We start from the raw sequence: 19,908 nt of genomic DNA, 5'->3' as shown, positions 1-19,908 counted from the left end.
GATCTACAGTAATGAGCAATTAAAATTTGTCAGTACTTGAATGGACGCTACAGCAAAAATGGCAATTTTCTAAGCCAAACTGAACTTTTAGCTCAATAGTTGGGTGTGCCGGATATTACTGTGCTTAAATCACTTATTTTTTTAAAAAAACAGGGGAGATCCACATTCTAAACTAATTATAAAATTATGTCTTTGTTTCAGTACGTCAAACAATTTTTTTGTGTTCTATGATTTGAAAGACTGAAGAAGGAACCACACTTCAGTGCTAGAACTTTCTAGCAGATCTGGGTTCCATCCCTCACAATTAATACGTATCTAATAACAAGTGATGGGAAAGCTTTATCGAAAACCCTTTTAGGATAAAGCGTGTTTTATAGGTTTTTGGGGGGAAGTTCTTGTAATCAGAGCAAGGACAAAACTAGATGTCCTTGTGTAGGTGTGGCGGTCACCCATGGCCCAGTGCATAAAAGGGCATGCGCAGCCACGCTGAACCACACAGGAAAAAACAAACTCCTAAAAGACATAATATCCTGATAGTTCACTCTAGATGTGCCTTACCCAACGACACCCAGGATTTGACCATATATAGACAGAACTTCCCTGAGCAGATTAGCAATTGTAGTTTGACAGGCTGTCTTAAATCACATGCTGATTGCTCCTCCTGCCTTTGTCCTATCTCAATAAAAGGGACTCCCAGACCCCAATCTAGGTTGCCTCATCCCGAGAAAGCTCGTGTCCGTGTCTTTTCTCAACATTGGCCTCATGGGCGAACCACGGGTACATCACAACTAGATATGGTAAAATAGAAAGTGGCTGCCTCAAGAATAGAGTGCATTTTTTAAAGCCATATACAGGTTGTCCTTGACTTACAACCAGACTGTTTAAGTTCCAGATTTCCAATGGCTCTTCACATTCACACATGGTCCCATGACTGCATTTTCAGGCAATCAGCTCTCTTTTATGTCCAGGTGTAGCATTCCGTGGTAACAATGTCCACAATTTACAACACTGTAGTTTTCAGCACAAAAAAACGCTCATAGGATTACTTTGGTTCACTTATTGACTATTACAAAACAAATAAGAAAATTGGGTCCAGTCACATGGTTGTCTCAACTTATAAGAGTCTTGACATGATGAAAATTCCAGGCTCCATTACAGTTGTAAGTTGAGGATTATCTACATGGGTTTCCTCCACCATTCATTTTCTTAAAATCACTAAGCTTAATTTACCTTACTATAAAACAGTGGCAACTAAGAAAGCGATCAGTGTGCAGGAAAAAACAGGAAAAGTTCATTGTCTCTCTAGATTCTTTACTTTTTACCCAAGAACTAGAAAACATTTTTATATAAGGCAGCTTTATATCTCCTTAAACTATTCCCAAAATTCTAGGTATCAGCCGAGGTGGCGCAGTGGTTAAATGCAGCACTGCAGGCTACTTCAGCTGATTGCAGTTCTGCAGTTCGGCTGTTCAAATCTCACCGGCTCAGGGTTGACTCAGCCTTCCATCCTTCCGAGGTGGGTAAAATGAGGACCCGGATTGTTGTTGGGGGCAATATGCTGACTCTGTAAACCGCTTAGAAAGGGCTGAAAGCCCTATGAAGCGGTATATAAGTCTAATTGCTATAATTGCTATTTTATTAATTAGAATATATCAATTAGAGAGAACTCTAAAATAAGAACAATTATTCACTAATTAATCTAAACGGATCTATGATGTCTGGGTTAAGAAACTAAACTGGTTTGGTTAATAATACATGGATTGTGACAATCAGGGAGAGCTAGCTTGGTCCAATGATTAAGGCTTCAGGCTAGAAACCAGGAAAGTGTGAGTTCTAATCTTACCAGTTGGTTGACTTTGGACCAGTTATTCTCTCTCAGCCTAACTCAGTTCACAGGGGAGGTTGTTGTGGGGAAAATAGAAGATAGAAATATTAGGTATGTTTGCTGCCTAGAGTTATTGATAAAAATAATAAAAGTGGGATAAAAATATAAAATAAATAAAATAAAGTTTCACATATCTACCCCTACGAGAAGGAGTATTAGGGAATATTCTTAGAAACAGCCAAAATATTTTGATAGGGTTGAGGTAGGCAAATAACACATCACAAAGCTGCAAAAATTTAGAAAACAGCAAGAATTACTTTACTCCACATAAAGGCATTAATATAGTTAGAGCAGTCTTGTCTAGCTGACTGGCTCTTCAAGAGAGGGGAATTTCCAAGTTTTATGTGGAACTATGGAAGACTGAATCTTATTTTTTTCCATGCAAATTAGGCGCTCTAGCCCAGATTCTTCTCTTACACAAATGAAATGAGATCAATCATTAACAGTGTGTTGTCCTTATACAAGTATGTCTCATCTGATCATTTAAAATAAATCACTGCCTAATAGTGTAACATTGTATCTGAAAAGTCTATCCACAAGCCCAAACATGTTAAGAATATAAGTATATGGATGTAATTTCTAATCTGCACTGAAGCATCTGCAAAATGCACACCTTTTGATATGTAAACTGTTTTAAGATTTAAATCCCACCCCGCATGCACATTTAGCTATTTCAGCATTTATAGAACTCTAGCATGCCAATAATTAAATGGGTAATGAACTCATCCTAAATTACAAAATGAGCACATGACCACATAGCAACATTAGCAAGCCAAAATCATCACATTTACACAAAGTGCAACATAGCTGATACCCAAGTGGCCCCAAGAGCAATCTACATTGAAAATATACATAAATGCCACACTAATTTATTGTATTATTTTATAATTGTTTTAAATTAGTTAAAACAGAAGAACACCTGAGTTGCTAATATCCTTATTCAGATATCAAGGGGGGGAGTTTTTTCTCTTTTTATATTTTTTCTAGAGTTCTTGATAAAGATGGGCTAATAATTTGAAATCTGCTTGCCTCGTCCTTTGCCAGTGTATTCTATCACTGACCCAGAAAAAAATAAAATTGTCTTCTAAAGAAAAAAGCATTTTCAGCCTCCCAGCTTGCAGAAACAAAAAAGTAGGTTTGCTGGAGGGGGAGGCAAGTATTACTAAATGTCTCTCAGAAGCCCATCTTGAAGGAACATACTTTGATTTATGGATTCTCCCAAACGAAGCCCAAGATTACTCTGATCAGGAGTTATCAACTCCTGCCTCGCTTCAGATATCGTACTTAGTAATTACATTGTTTATTTGGTTTTGGCTTCAAGTGTTCTCTTAGCCCAGTCTGTGGGATTCCAAAACATGCTTTATGGTCAGCCCGTTGTGTGAACCCATACAATTGTGTTCCTCATTGGCTCAAGGTTGACTCAGCCTTCCATCATTCGGAAGTGGGTAAAATGAGGACCTAGATTGTTGGGGACAATGTGCTGACTCTGTAAACCGCTTAGAGAGGGCTGTAAAGCACTGTGAAGCTGTGTATAAGTCTAAGTGCTTTTGCTACTTCATAAAGTCTGATAAAGCAACCAATGGCTTATTGTGAACAAAGTTTTTAAGTAAGGTCCTCTATGAAGTATACAACAAACAAAGCCTCTCTGCAAATACAGATGGTCCTCGACTTAAAAGAGTTTATTTAATGACCGTTCAAAGTTACCAATGACACTGAAAAAAGGGACCTATGACTGTTTTTCACGTATGACCATTATAGCATCCCTACGGTCACATGTTCAAAATTCAGATGCTTGGCAAGTGATTCATATTTATGACGGTTGCAGTGCCCTGGGGTCATGTGATCAAGTTTTGTGACCTTCTGACAAGCAAAGTCGATGGGGAAGCCAGATTCCGTGTTACTAACTTAACAACTGCAACTATTCACTTTAACAACTGTGGCAAGAAAAATTATAAAATGGGGAAAACTCACTTAACAAATGTTTCACTTAACAGCATACATTTTGGGCTCAATTGTGGCTGTAGCTCGAGGACTAGATGTACAGCCACGGTACCATGGAGGGCATCCGAGCTGCCTGTACCACCTCCACCATCTGCCATCCTAAGGGACTCACACTCTGTTTTAGCCCTGAGGCCAAAAGACAAAATGCTCAGAGACGCCACCCACTGTGAAAACTAAAGAAAAAGCTGCCCAGGTGGAGAAGAGTTTAGGTGGGACAACTGGGCTTAGCAATGGAACCGGTACTACCCCTGCTCTTGACTCTAGCTCTCCCTGCCGCTCTGACCCGTGCCTGGAAGGCTCTTCGTGTCTGCCAAAAAAGGGGAAATGCCTTGGGAAGGCGCTGCCGGGGACAGCAAAAGGGCTTCCCCTCGAGGGCTCCCCAGAAACCGCACCCCTCTTCCCCCCAAACCCCTCGCCTGGTGGAGGGCTGGAGGCGCTCTCCCGTCTCTCTTGGACTTGCCTTAAGCTGCGACTTGGAGACTTTACCGCTCCTGTCCAAGTCGAGGGCGGTGAAAGCGTGCCAGATGGGCTTCAGGAGCTCTTCCTTCAGGCTCCCCATGGCTCTCCTTCTCTGCCTCCCGGCGCCTGGTTCAAAGCGCGCCTTCTCCTCCCCCGAGGGAGTCGCTCCGCCGCTCGAGCCGCGGGACCTTCGCACCCTCGCGGGCTGCCTCCAGCCGCCTGCGGTAGGCGGCCCCGCTAGGAAGAGAGCGGCCTACGCACCGCGAGGTTTACGAAAACGTTGTGCGGCTGTGCTTCCGTCTCAGCCCGGACCCCGTCCTGGAGCGGTGCTTTACAGAGAGAAGACTTAACTGGAGGGCACAGGCGCCTTCCTCCCAGACCAGGCTCTGACTTCATCTGTGACGGTGGGCGGGACTAAATTGCAAAGCCTTTCCCGACAAAAATGCAGAGAAATTCAGGCAGATCTTCCTCAAATCCGGCTGAAGTCTGATTGTTTTATATATAGCATTACCGTTCGCCGCAGCCTTGCCTAGATCTCGTGTTTACTTCCTTTGGGGTATATAATTGTAGCCTTCATGGGACGCTGATCTCAGAAAAGCTTTCCTTTTGCTTTACAGGGACACAAAAAGAAGAGTTGGGGAGGGGAATGGAAAAGATTTGAAATTGGAAAAGAAAAAATACCACATGTTGTTCTCTACCTGGTGTATATAGGAAGGAATGTAATAAGGACTTCATTTGCTAGGTGTATATCACTATTTCTTCCTGGGGAACATCTGTCTACTATGATGGTGCAGCTTTGCAATGCAAGAACCCATAGAAAATATTTTTTTCAAGCTGTCTGTTAAAAGTTTCTAATAGTCTTAAAAGTCTTTTAATGGCTTTGATTTAAACTTACAGCATCCAGTAAATGGTATTTATTATGCTACTTAGTAATACATGAGAAGTTTTTCAGTTGGTTTTGAAATCTGTTACAAAATGTGCACAACTAGTGTGTAAAGTAGAAAACAAATTTTGTTTTGAATCTGGAAGAAGCCATTGCTTTCCAGAAGTTCTGCAAACTGTTTACCATATGCAACTATTTTGTTCTATAGGCGATCCCAAGCTTCCAAAATGCTTATGTGTTGATTCAGCCAAAACCAACTGTTCTTCACACAAAAATAGTACGTATATAGTTTTGTGCATTCTTAGTCATATTGATACCAAAGCTGCACATTGCCCAGATGCATACATGTACCATGCCTCAAACCATGATATATGAAAATTAAAAACAAAACAACTTTATTTTATTTATCGAAAACAAGGAAACCACATCTCTAGGTAGCCTAACCAGTGTTCCTTAAAATATGTTCCTGGGATTATGGATCCCAAAATATCCTCTTCTCGTTGGATTTGTAATAATAGATCATTGTTGGTTTTTTGTTTTCAATTTTTGTGTAATTATAATTGTGTAATTTGTTTTCTTCCTCTAATCCTGCAGTTGGTTGCTCAGCCAACTGTCCTCAGTCCTGCAGTCCATTTATCATGAGATGTCCAGGAACTCCAGCACCTAGTGGTCCTTGTTGGCCCAGGCAATGACCAATTCAGTATGAATTCTGTAAAATGCTTGTCACCATATTGTTTATGGGGGAAACAACCCTTTGTCTGGCTTCTCTGATGAGACCTCTCCAGTATGATTGAACCTCTGGCATAGCTGTCTTTTTTCTCAGAGAACAGAAACCTCACAACCGCATCAGCCCCAAACAACACTGGAGGATTATTAGTGTACCAACCAGTGGTGGGATTCAAAATTTTTACTATTGGGTGTGGCTTAGTGGGCATGGCTTGGGCATGGCAGGGGAAGGATACTGTAAAATCTCTATTCTCTCTCCATTCCAGGGGAAGGTTACTGCAAAATCCCCATTTCCTCCAAATCAGCTGGGACTCAGGAGGCAGAGAATAGATGGGGGCGGGGGCAGGGCCAGTCAGAAGTGGTATTTACCAGTTCTCCGAACTACTCAAAATTTCCACTACTGGTTCTCCAGAACTGGCCAGAACCTGCTGAATACCACTTCTGTTACCAACATATGGCAAAACACATTAAGACACTTTTTTTTACATATATTTGAATCAGATAAATTTAGCAGAATAGTTTTGGACCATTATTGAAGAAAAGGAAGATACGAGGATCAGAGAAAACCTGGATTAATTATTTCCACCTGTCTTTACAATAGAAGGTGGAGATATGACATGTACTTTTCAGACAAGGAGTTGAGGCAAAGGAAATTGAGATACCCAGGTAGATATTCTGGGTCATTTTGAGAGACTAACAATAACAAGACAATTCTGATTCTGAAAGCATCTACTCTTCTACACTTCAATAAACAGAATGTAAAATTGCTCAATATCTACCAAAAATATTGTTTTTTTTTATTTTTCTGTGCCAGAGGCTGGAATATATTTTTAAAGGATCCAGGAGAAAAAGATTTGGAAAAACTGGAAAAAGTTTAACATCTATTCCAGACAAATAGATTTAAATGGTAAGCTAAGCAATAGTATGAAGCCTAGCTGAAGGGATTAGCATAGATCCTCAAAATTTAAATCTTCCCTCATTAAACTATTATAGTTTTTAAGAGGTCAGCAGATCCAGCCATACAGATGGCCTCTTGATATTGTATACTTGGATTTTTCAAAACCCTTTGGGGGAAAAAAACAGTCAATAACTATTGAGTAAATTAAGCAGTCCTAGAATAAAATGATCAACCATTGTATGGACTGCTAGCTCAACAAAGACCAGAAAGTCAATAACAGGAATGTATGGACAATTTTCTCACTGAAGTCTCTCAAAAATCGATGCTGCAATCAGAGGTTTATAATTTGGGAAATGATCTCGAGAGTAATTTGGGGACTGGCCATATTTCTGGAAATAAATCGCGGACTGGGCTATTCAGGGTGATAAAGTGAACTGAAGAGCTTCTGAAAAGTGAATGGTCACCCAAATAGAAAATGCAATACAATACAATACAATAGCAGTGTTGGAAGGGTCCTTGGAGGCCTTCTAGTCCAACCCGCTGCCTAGACAGGAAACCCTATACCGTTTCAGACAAATGGCTATCCAACATCTTAAAGATTTCCAGTGTTGGAGCACTCACTTCTGGAGCAAGCTGTTCCACTGATTAATTGTTCTGTCAGGAAATTTCTCCTCAGTTCTATGCAGTTTAATGTGATGCATAACGGGATTCCCCCACCCCCACCACGCCACCAAAAGAAAGTCATATATAGACTGATAGTGTCTGAGTTGTCTTCAACCAACCAGGAAAAAGATCTCAGAGATGTAGTGTTGAGAGCTCAACAAAGATGACAGCTTAATGTTTGGCAGCTGTAAAACAGCAAATCCCATGAGTAAGGCATAATTGTAATTATGTGTCTCAAGCAACATCCATATAAGAAAAATCTAGAACATTTAGGACATAGCTTTGAGAAAAGTTAACTGAAGGAACATTATGCAAATGATCCGGGTGTAATAAAACCATGCATGGCATGGAGAAAATGGAGAGAGAAATGCTTTTGTCGCTTTCTGAAAACACTAAGATGAGAGATGTAGCTGATTTAGTTGACTGGAAGAAGATGTAGAATACAAGAAAGCATTTAAGATAGTGATTGGATTATTGTGCCATGGAAGGGGATTGGAAAAGGAAGGAAGAAATGGTTTCAATTAAGAGATTTGGTCCCTAAACACATCAGCAGAGAAATAGCATCAATATTATGAGAAGTTATAGTACTGTTTTATATTGCACTAGTGAAGCCACACTTGGAATACTGTGTCCGGTTCTGATCACCATAATACAAAAAGATGCTAGTACCCTAGAAAGAGTGTAGAGAAAAGCAACTAACATAATAAGGGATCTGCAAGATAAATTGTACGAGGAATAATTAAGGGAGCTGAGTATATCTAGCCTAATGAAGAGAAAAATTAGGGTGACATGATAGCTGTCTTTGATATATGAGGAGCTGCTATAGAGAGATGGGGATCAACTTATTCTCAAAGCTCCTGAGGGTAGGACAAGAAGCAATGGGTGGAATGTCATTAAAAAGAGATCCCAACTTGAAGTTACTAAAAAGAAATCCAATCTAGAACTAAGGAGAAACTTCTTCACAGTGAGAACAATTAACCAATGGAATAGCTTGCCTCCCGGAGTTGTGGGTGCACCATCGCTGGAGGTTTTCAAGAAAACATTGGACAACCATTTGTCTATGTTTATACAAGGTATCCCGTGGGAAGTCCCTTCCAGCCCTATGATTCTATGATTCAGGCCTTTTTTTTTTTTTTAATAAAAGACAGTCACATAAGATGGGCTGCATGCAGTGATGGGTTTCTGCTGGTTCGCACTGGATCAGGACAACCGGATGGTGAAATTTACTGATCCGGTGAGAGGAGGTTTCACCAGTGGACCCGGAAGTAACTTCCAGAACACCTGCCCCTGCCCTGTTGCTCTTCGCTCACCCCCGCCCATCCGGAAGCCGCTCCATCGCTCGCTTCCACTGCCCATCCACACTATCCTAGCCCAATTCGGTGTCAAGTCCCATATCTGGGAGTAGAGGTGGTGAATGGAGAAGCATGGAAAGGTCCAGCGGCACAATCCACTAGACAGCAGCGGCAAGCTCAGGAGTTTTCTCCTGGATTCCTCTCTGTCTTGCCTCCTCCGATCTCCCAAAGTTCTTTCACCAGCATGTGATAGCTTTCTACTGGATTCCTCTCTGTCCTGCCTTCTCTGATCTCCCTAATTTCTGCCCTTAATCCTCCAGTTGTCTATTTTTGGGAGGTTTTCCCCTCGCTTTCCCCCCCCATAGGAGTCCCCAAAAAAATTTCCACATGGCTTGGGGATGGTGGTCATGTGACTGAGTGGGCATGAGTGATGTCAAGTTGACCATATCTGCCCGGTCACATGACTGCCAAGCTGCGCCCACAAAATAGGCCATACCCACAAAATAGGTTCTAAAAAAATTGAAACCCACCATTGGCTGCATGATACAAAAAAGTCAAAATGTTTCAGCTAACAATATTGAAACATAGTGGTTGATGAGAGATGCTTTAAGCAAAACCCTGGTAGGGTTGAAAATGGAAACTCAGACCTGAGAAGTTGAGATAAAAATTTGTACACTGAAGAAGGAAGTGAAGGATTGACCACAGTTCGATTTTTAAAATAATAAAGAGGAAGAACATTTGCTTATGAAACTTGCAGCCTTTGTTGCTTATTTATTAAAGCTTAGACTATGAGCATTGTAAAAGTTCAAATGAGCTTGAACTCATAACATACAAAGAGAAAAAAAGATTTATTTATTTATTATTGCTTTTAAAATAATGGAAAAGGGAAAAATAAACACCAAGATAATTATGATAAAAAATAAATACATTGTTAAAGAAAAGGGGGGAAATAGTGCTTTTTTTAAAAAAAAAATGAAGATCTTTCTAGGAGGTATGAAGTAGTAATAGTGAAGATTTTAATTATGACAAGATCAGAAGCGAAATACCCTACTACACATAGTCTCTCGCTAGACTGTGGGAAACTTGTGACTTGCTTTGCTGATTATCACTTTCTCCTTCAGGGAGTAGAGTAATATGCAGGAAATCAACTGCTTGTCTTGATTCCTGCAATATGAAAAATAAAGGCTTTCCCCAAGTTAAAGCAATAACCTCATATAAATTGTATCCTGGATACATACTAGCATTCTGGTCCAAACTACATAAACATGGTACAGAATTTGCCAAATAATTGAAGAGGACAAATATACCTATCGTCAAAAAGGAATAGGCTCCAGGAAACTATCAATCTGGTAATAACAATCTGACATAGAGCAACAAAGTTTATCTAACAAAGTTTCCAGAGCAAATGGAATGCTGGAGCCATGCAAGCTTCAAATCTGATTAAAAAGATGTGCTTTAATCCTCATGCAAGCCGTTATTCTTTGTAACACCTTTCTTTTTTCAGACTTCGATGTGTGTATGAAGAAAGATACGGCTGCTTTAGGACTCACATTAACTTTAATAAATTGACTCTTTAAAGCACTTTTTGTCCAGACTCTCACAGATATTGGGGGGGGGGGGGGCTGCTTGTGCTGCAGAGAATCTTAGGTGAGATTTGAAGCACATTTTTCAAGTCATTTTTAAAGTGTGCACAATGCTTTCAAATGCCCTTTCCCCATATTGTAAGCTGTGCTATTTATAATTATAAAAACAGTTATAAATTATACATACTTGCATACATATATCTTACATGGTGTTGCCACATGACTCCACATACACACACAGGCTAGAAGTTAGGCAATTTTAAGTGATATTTCTCTTCAAACCTGCTCACTAACCTCTAGTTTATAGGAAGGTAGCCAAATAGATACTGGATTGGATTCTTGGAATTTCAAGAACCATTGACAAAGTTCTTCACCAAAGGCTCCTGAGAAAATTCAGCTGGCATGAAAAGGACAAGTGCTCTCACGGACTGTCACTGATTGAGAAACAGAATAAGAATGAGTAATTCTCATACTGCTAAGATGTACAACAATGATATCACTTACGAGCAATGCTGAGACCAGTGCTATTTTTTTACATAAATGATCTGGAGTTCAGGCAGAACATTGAAGTAACTGTGCCTAAACTGCTCAGGTGGGTAGATTCAAAAGGAATTATAAAAAGCAAATGCAGTTCAGTGTAAACAAATGTGAAGTGACACAGATTGGCACACACAAAAAACCTAAATTTAATCTGTATTAGTGCCAACTGAGCTAGCAGTAAATGGCTAGGAAAGGGATCTCAGAGCCCCTATGGATAGCTTAATGAAATACTAAACCAGAATGTGGCTAGTGTAACAAATTATGAAATCAGGGTTTGGAAATAGAAGTGTCAGGATAATAAGCCCTTATATCATTAGATACCAGTTCAATGCAGTACTGGTTATTCTATTTTTTCCAGAACCAAAAAAGGTATAAAAAGCACAACTAAAAGAGCAATCCCTCTTTTGAGCAAAGACTACAGCTAATGGTGCCTGTTAACTTTAAACAAAAAGGCATGACATAAAAATATGTATGGTAATGGTAACTTTTTCTTTCTCTTTTTCCCAATTTTAAATTTGCTTTGGTTTTTGTTAATTAAATGCAATTTAAAATATGTGATTTTGGAACTCAAGGTCCTCCATTCAAACTCAGGGGCAGCAGAAGGAAATCCTTTTAACACAATGCATAATTATACCGGCAATTCTAGTAATAAAGCCAATTTGGATGGCTTTCAAAAAAGGACTGGACAGGTTCATAAAGGACCAGATTTTCAACAGTTATTAATATGGCTATGTACCATACTGTCATCTCGGTCATAGGCAGCTGCTATTAAGCCATATGGGCAAAAGCTTTTGGGAGCTTGTCTGCATGAGTTATTAGTTGGGGATTTTTTTAATCACCTGTCTGCATTTGCCCTCATATAATAGTAGCTTCTGTGGAGGAATATTTTGCAAACAAGTAGCATCCACTAATATATACATATATATACAGTATATCCATACACATATATACTTGCACATGCACATATACACCCAGAGGGTGGTTTATAATATAGTAAAAGTGTAGATTGTTGGAAATAATTTTCAGATGAAATTGACAGTATGATAGCAGAGTTCACTATGAATTAGTAGGCAATGTTTCATCAAGGAATGTTTGCTCCCCTCAGGAATCCTTCTCTATCTTAGAGACTATTTACCACAAGTGTTCACATTGTGCTAGGGGCAAATTGAATTTTTGCCCATGGTCTTTTGCAAAGGGTAGGAAGAACATGACTCATACATGGAAGAATCCTAATCTAAAATTAGGATTTGAAACAATCCCAAGAGTTATTTCAGTATTTTGGGTTCCCCCACATACTTCCTACTGAACCATTGTTTTTGAAGGACAAAAAAAGACAGAAAAAAGTATTACATTGTCCAAAGATTCTGTGAAAAATAAGAAAGATTCCCAAAATAGTAAAAAAATAAATAAATGAAGAAGCAGCAGCAGCAGCAGCTTCTGGCATCTAATTACTGTCACAGAAATGCTTCCAAACATACAAACTCACACCCCTACAGAATTTCTCCTTATTTGCTACGGCAAATAAACAGTGATGTTGCTTAAACTCATCTCTCAATGATGTTTAGGTGTGAGATTATGAAAAAATGACCCCCGAAAAAATCCAGAATAGTTTTCAAACATAGAGTTTGTTCAATTTTAAAAATATTTTTGGAATTGATTGTACTTGATCATCTCCTAGAACAGGGGTAGTCAACCTTTTTATACCTACTGCCCACTTTTGTATCTCTGTTAGTAGTAAAAATTTCTAATTGCCCACTGGTTCCACGGTAATGGTGATTTATAAAGTAGGGAAGTCATTAAATGTTAAAAAGGAAAGTGCTTCAATATCGGACAAAACCCGTACCGCCCACCATGAAAGCTGGAACGCCCACTAGTGGGCGGTAGGGACCAGGTTGACTACCACTGTCCTAGAACAACCTGCCTGATATAATGTTGCTTATTGTTTTAATATCTCTTATAGTTAGTTCTCAGGTTAGGGATAAAAAAAACCAGAAAAGTGTAGTAAAGATCTGAAAACAGACTATCGGCTAAGGTTTTCATGCATTTCTTCTGAACTTTTGAAAAGCATCTCCTTATCCACCATTAAAGCAATTTAAGTATTATTCATTTATTTAATGTATAAGTATATATTTCATGGAGTAGGTAGCCCTGATCTGGTGCCTACTGCTTGCTTAGATGCTGTCAAAGAATGCTCCCTAGGCAGCTGGTGAAAAATATCATAAAAGAAGATTCTTATATTCTGAAGTTTCCAAAAAGTCAAGACAGCTGCCTCCTTTTTATATGTGTAGTGAGAGACATATATAAAAAGGATGGATTTGATCACATAGTTGTTGCTGCCATGTTGACATTCATCAGCTCCTCACAATCTTGCTTATGTTCCTAAGAGCAGTTTCTCAAGCTACTGAACAGATACTAAGTACAGGTAGTCCTCGACCTACAACAGTTCATTTAGTGACCATTCAAAGTTACAACAGCATTGAAAAAAGAGACTTATGACTGTTTTTCAGAGTTATGATCAGAGGTGGGTTGCTCCCGGTTTGGCCCAGATCATGTGAACTGGTAGTGGCAGCGGTGGGAGGCTCCGCCCACCTGCCCAGACGCTTCTGCACATATGCAGAAGCGTCGCGTGGGCGTGAGCACGAATGAACCGGTAGCGCCAGGATTTGAAACCCATCTCTGCTTATGACCATTGTGGCATCCCCGTGATCACACAATTAAAATTCAGATGTTTGCCAACTGGTTTATATTTATGACAGTTATACTGTCCTGGCATCCTGTGATCATCTTTTGCAATCTTCTGACAAGCAAAGTCAATGGGGAAACCAGGTTCACCTAACAACTGTGTTACTAACTTAACTGCAATTATTAACTTAAAAACAACGGCAAGAAAACTCACTTAACATATGACTCAAATAGCGATGTAAGTTTTAGGCTCACTTGTAATCATAAATCGAAGATGACCTGTACAGTACATTTGAATTGTTAAACAAATTCTTTGCTATGTCAGCTTTGATGAACCATGGAGATTAAGGGTGCAGGTGAGCCAGCTATTCCTTATCTAGAGATGAATGAAGCATTTATAATACTTACAATCAAGAAAACAAGAGAGAAAATTTAACAACTTGAACCCTCTGAATAGGACAAAATATCTTAGCATAGTATTCCATAGACTCTTGTGCAACCTAGTGGATGATCTTCCACAGTGCAGGTCCAACCTACTTTTGCGAGACTATAGTGTGAAAAATGTAAGGACTTACAAGAAATTACAAGCCATAATGTGTGCATTTTAGTGTGAAAAGAGCTTGTGCAAAGGATGCACCAAAACAAACCTTTTTCTGGTTCACCACCTACTTGCTTCATGCAGCACTTTTCTGCTAGAATATAAACAGTTCTGTGAATAGAAGCTCTTTATGAATTAAATGGGACTTTAGATCCAGACAATTTCCATTTAATTCTTATTTCATGCTTCTGCAGAGGATGGAATGTTTTATGACTATTACTAAATAGCTGGGCTCTACAATCTAAGCTAGATGAGCAGATTTATTCAAATGGTATTTGGTTCTAGCATGTTAGATAATATGATATAATTTGCAAGTGCACATCTGTGTGTGTATGTAGAGGTAATGCATTTTAAAGCACACATTTGTAGAGGGAGAAGGAAATCAATCTCACATGTACATTTTTCTCTCTCCAGATATTTTTCTAACTTGGGGCTATTTTTGTTCAGCCTCAGCTAGTAGTAGCATTTGACCAGATTTGTCTGTGCTTAGAATCAGAGTTAGATCTGGTTAATACTTGCATTGAGGCAATAGGGCCCAGGGCAATCATTACATGGGTCAAAAAAGTCGCAGGTATGACTGTGTAATTAAGCTTTGCCCTCTTTTAACATGTCACAAGTATATAAAAAGCAGGCAGGGCTTCAGTTGATCCACCACTCAGTTGACGATCAAAACCACCTTATTTATATTTTACATCCCACACATACATCTATACTCAACTACAAGCCATTTTTGTGTATGGCTGTTAAGAAACTGCAAGATTCTACCCATGAAACAGCAGGGAGTTGAGCTTGAATCCATAGCTTTGTTTTTGTATTTTGTCCCAGGGGTAATTTTGAAAACAGAAATAACACGCTCTAGTAGAAACACCGATGAGGGAAACAGCCAAAACTGCACAAACCTTACTCTACTGCCTACTTTACCTCTACCAGGTTTGGTTATATTTTTGTCTCAATCAAGAGAGAGATTTTGTTTGAATTTGTTGATGTTGTTATAGTTGCTTAGAACTAGTTTGGAGTAACAGTTTAAGGCACTAAGCTAGAAATCAGCAAGCTGAGTCACTTTGGACCAGTCTAGTCTTTTCAGCCTAGCAAACTCCACTCCTCTGCTCACAATAGAATCCCTTATGCCACCAGCCTCGAAATTTTAGGCTTGGACAATGTGGAACTGCGCCGCCTGAGTTCGGACCGAAAGATAATACACAAAATTGTCTGCTACAATGTCCTACCTGTCAACCGCTACTTCAGTTTCAACCACAATAATACATGGGTAAACAATCGATACAAACTCAAGGTAAACGGTTCCAAACCCGATTGCAGAAAATTCAACTTCAGCAACGGAGTGGTCAATGCCTGGAATGCTCTACCTGACTCCGTTGTTACATCTTCAAACATCCACAGCTTCAGCCTCAAACTGTCTACCGTGGACCTCACCCCATTCCTAAGAGGTCTGTAAGGGGTGTGTGCATAAGCGCACCAGTGTGCCTACCGTCCCTGTCCTACTGTCCCCATTTATTTGTATTCATTCCCTTTGTTCATGTCCATGTTCATATTTATACCTGCTATCTTGTATATGTTTGACAAACTAATAACTAAATAAATAAGAAAATGGTCAACCATTATGAAAAAAATCCTTAGGAAATTGCTTGAACTTTTTTTTTTGCTAAGAGTGATTTAAAGGTGGGGAAAAATAAGTATTCTATATTTCCCAAATTGATAATTACCCAGTGGTAAGACGGGTGGCCAATAAATTTTATAAATAAATAAACAAATGATCTTGTGGGCTCAATACCGAGCTAGCAGAGTATTATCCTTTTCCTTCTTTTCCCCATTAAAATCATAAGAATGGGTCTTCCATAAACATAGAGGCAAATATTACAAATGAATGCAATTGTTTTAATGTAAGTACATGCTGTACTCTCACAAAAGACAGATGTTAATACTGCTAATCTAACATTTGGAGGAGTTTATTTGCACTCTGACCTTTTAAGTACCGGCAGGGAAATTGTCTCATAGTCTTTCAATGGTGACTCATATCTTCAGGAGGAAATATTCACTAAGCTATGGCAGATGACAATCACTTTTCCCTGAACAGCTTAATTATCAGAAAATGCATTATGTAAGTTAAACAAAGTGTCCTTAAACCTAGTACTGTAGCTCTTTGTGTACCCAAGAATATATACTTTTAAGTCATTGTTAAGATTTTTTCTATCTTTTGCACATTTCTTAGGGCCTTGCACATGAGTAATACATGAGTAAATGGATGGAATCTGATGGTCTGATTCCATTTATGGAAGTAAGATTTTCCTCAGGCTACTGGAAGGTATGATCAGTCTTCCATGCATCCTTCCCATTATCCTTCCCTATTATCCTTAATAGGGAAAACGGGGGAAAGGAGGAGAAAAGGATAAAATACTATTGATTATTTTTGGATAATACTAAATTCCGTTGAATATGCCTAGAATTAGATTGATAGGATCTTTTTTGAGCTTAATTCATAGTCATCTTAAAATAAGAGTCTTGTTTATTATCTCTTTAAACCCTGTTTTCAGCTGTCCTATGGTAGCCAAAAGTAACCTAAAGGCAAAACTTTAGGTAGCAGCATAGACTGAATGTGAAAGTCATCTAAAATAAAGCACCTAATTAATATGTATCATCTAGGAACAGAATGTTTAAATATCTGCTTTTACACATATAAGGCTAGGTATTTATAGAGACTCTGCCTTGATTTAATTGACAGTAGAAATCCAAACGATATGGGGAACAAATCTTTTCTGTTGTTTAGTGTCCTGATTGTTAATGTAACAATTATTTAGACTTTCAGTTGGGCCTTTAATTAGGATTAATTCTCCCTTATAGCACTATTATCTTTTTAAAAAGATTTATTTTTGTTGGATTTTAGCAAAAAAAAGCCCTTATGAATTTCATAATTGATAAGCTGTCTTGGAGACTTTACGAGGAACTGAAAGATTGGACGTATTTTGTTCTATAAGCTATACTGATAATTCTTTTGGGAATAACACTTTTAATGTATAGTTTTAAGATGAAACAAATAGTATGAGGGAAGGTTTCTTTAGCTGAAGGACAGTGTGATGTGATGACAAGTAAATATAATTCCAGATGTTTAGCTCGTTGGAAACTTTATCTCCATAAGCAGCAAGGCCAAATCCTAAGCAACAGCAGACCAGCACAAGGATGTGTGGTATTTGAAGATATACATATGTGATTCACTGAATTGCATTATATCTTCAGTGTCAAAAGCATTGAAGGCCTATAGAGATGCACATATTAACTACTATGTTTAAATAGCATCAGAGCACATTCAGAGCTAATTAATATTCTAAAGTTAATGTCAATGGCATAATAAATTTATGAAACAATTCTTGAAAAGTTTTTCTCTGCCCAGCGCAAGGAGAATTACTTGTCCATCGTATGCAGAGTAAAGCATGCCAAAATAATTATTTCAATTGGTTTAGGCATCTGTGTTTGAGCATCATAATAGATTAAGTACCACAGATTTGAGTGCAATGGACTATTCAGAGAATTAAATCAATCTTTTACTCCCTCTTTAATGAACTATTCATGTATTTTTATGTATGCTTTATTTCTATCTTATTACCCTCTTACTATATTTGGCAACAACAGTTTTTCAGTTACTCAAACATTCCACAGTTCCAATCTATTTGCTTTATCCAATTACTCTTAATCAAGTACAACTATTTCTTATAATCATAGATTTTTCAATGAACAAAAGAACAAAATTCTGGCATGCATATGCTGCACGGCACTCTCCAAATTTTGTTGGCACCTCACATACCCTTCAGTTGGAATTCTGTTTTGTTTCTATAGTTTTTGCATTCAATCTTATTACTTACCCATTCATTTGTATAGGGAAACAAAAGGACTATTCTTTAAATCCTCATGCTGATTGGTAAATGCATATTAAACAAGGTAAGAGTTGTTCTATAAGCGAACCATATCCATATTTAACATTCCTCCAATTATAGCTATTCCTGAAATTTACCACCATACATTATTTACCAACATTCTCAAATCTGTCTTTTTTCTTCTGGTGATATATTTTAGCATTCATTTTGATTCATCTTTAACATACAATTCCCAAACAAGTAGACAAAATACATCTTTAGAACCCCTTATTGCAATTTTATCCCAAATTATTATCATTTTCAATTCCATTTCCACTTGGGGTCTCATTTATTCCTCACCCACTTCCAAAACATTTGCACCTTTTAAATCTTAATGAACAAAATACTTACAACCAGTCCTTGAAGTTGCAGCTGTGGAATTCCCACTCACACGATCATGATTTGGGCATTTACAAGTGTTTCCTGGTCACATGATCACAATTTGCAACCTTCACGGTTGGCTTCCAACAAGCAGTCAATGGGGAAGCTGGCAGGAAGTCACAGGTTGTACTCTCATGGCACACTTAATGACCTGTGGTGATTCACTTAATGACTGCATCTGGAACTAATACTAAGCTGGGCATGATCATGTTGTTTAATGATGGTGTTACTGGTCCCAATTCCACTGAGGGCATTTTTTTTCTCGCACGTAGCCTTTCATTTCAGAATTGCATCCAGCATCCCTTCCTTTTCCTACCTCCTAATAGCACAACTCTATTGCAATCTTTTTTTTCCAGTCTCACGCAGCTTCCACATCTTCTCTTACATTCACTCTGTTGGAAAATGAATATTGCTACTTTCCTAGTTATACTACATTGACTCATTTCTTTCAGATTAATTTTTCAAAGACAGATTCCTCACGCTACCCGTCTGTCCAACAATTAGGATCTCTCATTATCCTTTTATCTTTCATTGTTTCAATAGTTCATCATGAAAATGTTTTATTCGTTCCTTTTCCAAGTTTACTCATATTATATTAAACATTGTGCTTCTATTACCAAGTGGGAACAGTTCCTTTTATAAGCAGATATTCACCAATCTCATTAATTTTTAGGACTTGAATTGGCCCATAGTTTTTATGTATGCTCTCATCTTTCCATTTGCAATAGAACAACGAGAGCCTTAGCTTATATTTAAAATCCGGATATACTATAAATAAAATAAATAGGCCCTAGTTCTTTCATCACCACCATTCATTCACTGGTGTTTAACGGTAACATACATCTTGGAATTCTTACTTTTATAGAATATGCACGTACAACTAGATAATGTTGCTCTTTAATTTATAACTAACTTTTTTCATATATATACCACTCCACGTGAGTTTTTATTCAAGTCTATTTATATTCTTCCCTTTAATTTCACATTTTTATTTCCATTTCACCTGAAATCATGTTTTGCTATTTACTCCCCTTTCATTCCAAACTGCAACTTTCCAAATGCTGTCGACATCACCAGCTGGACCTATAGATATTGATCTGATTATAACTTATCTTCTTGCTAAAGACGGTACCACCATTGTAGGCATTTTAACTAGTACAGCACAGCCAGTCATGTTTTATCCCAAGTATCTTGATGATATGCTATGAAAGTTAGGATTTCTAATCAGAGACAATCTAATAGGGCAACCTTATTACCTGCATCTATCTAACTAGGAGTTATGTATACTGTAACTGGCACACTATCCAGGATGAAATGAAGAGTACTGAAAGCTAACATCCTGTCTCGAAAGCATCAGGCATTACCTCAGCAGACATACTGTCCTGAACAGCAGG

At 38.4% G+C, this 19,908-nt stretch overlaps 1 protein-coding gene across 1 annotated transcript in view; it reads right to left on the bottom strand.

The window, feature by feature from the left end:
• SWAP70 (switching B cell complex subunit SWAP70) overlaps window positions 1–4,743 on the bottom strand; it is a 41,172-nt gene extending 36,429 nt beyond the window's left edge. Inside the window, exon 1 of the mRNA XM_032223248.1 lies at window positions 4,347–4,743. Within this exon, the coding sequence (XP_032079139.1) occupies window positions 4,347–4,445 (99 nt within the window). The 5' untranslated portion in view covers window positions 4,446–4,743. The remainder of the gene's footprint in view (window positions 1–4,346) is intronic.
• Window positions 4,744–19,908: the final 15,165 nt, after the last annotated feature.

Source organism: Thamnophis elegans, chromosome 1 (genome assembly GCF_009769535.1).
Source record: "Thamnophis elegans isolate rThaEle1 chromosome 1, rThaEle1.pri, whole genome shotgun sequence".
Classification (NCBI taxonomy): domain Eukaryota; kingdom Metazoa; phylum Chordata; class Lepidosauria; order Squamata; family Colubridae; genus Thamnophis; species Thamnophis elegans.
The sequence above is the reverse complement of the archived record's forward strand: the minus strand, read 5'-3'. Positions and strand labels throughout refer to the sequence as shown.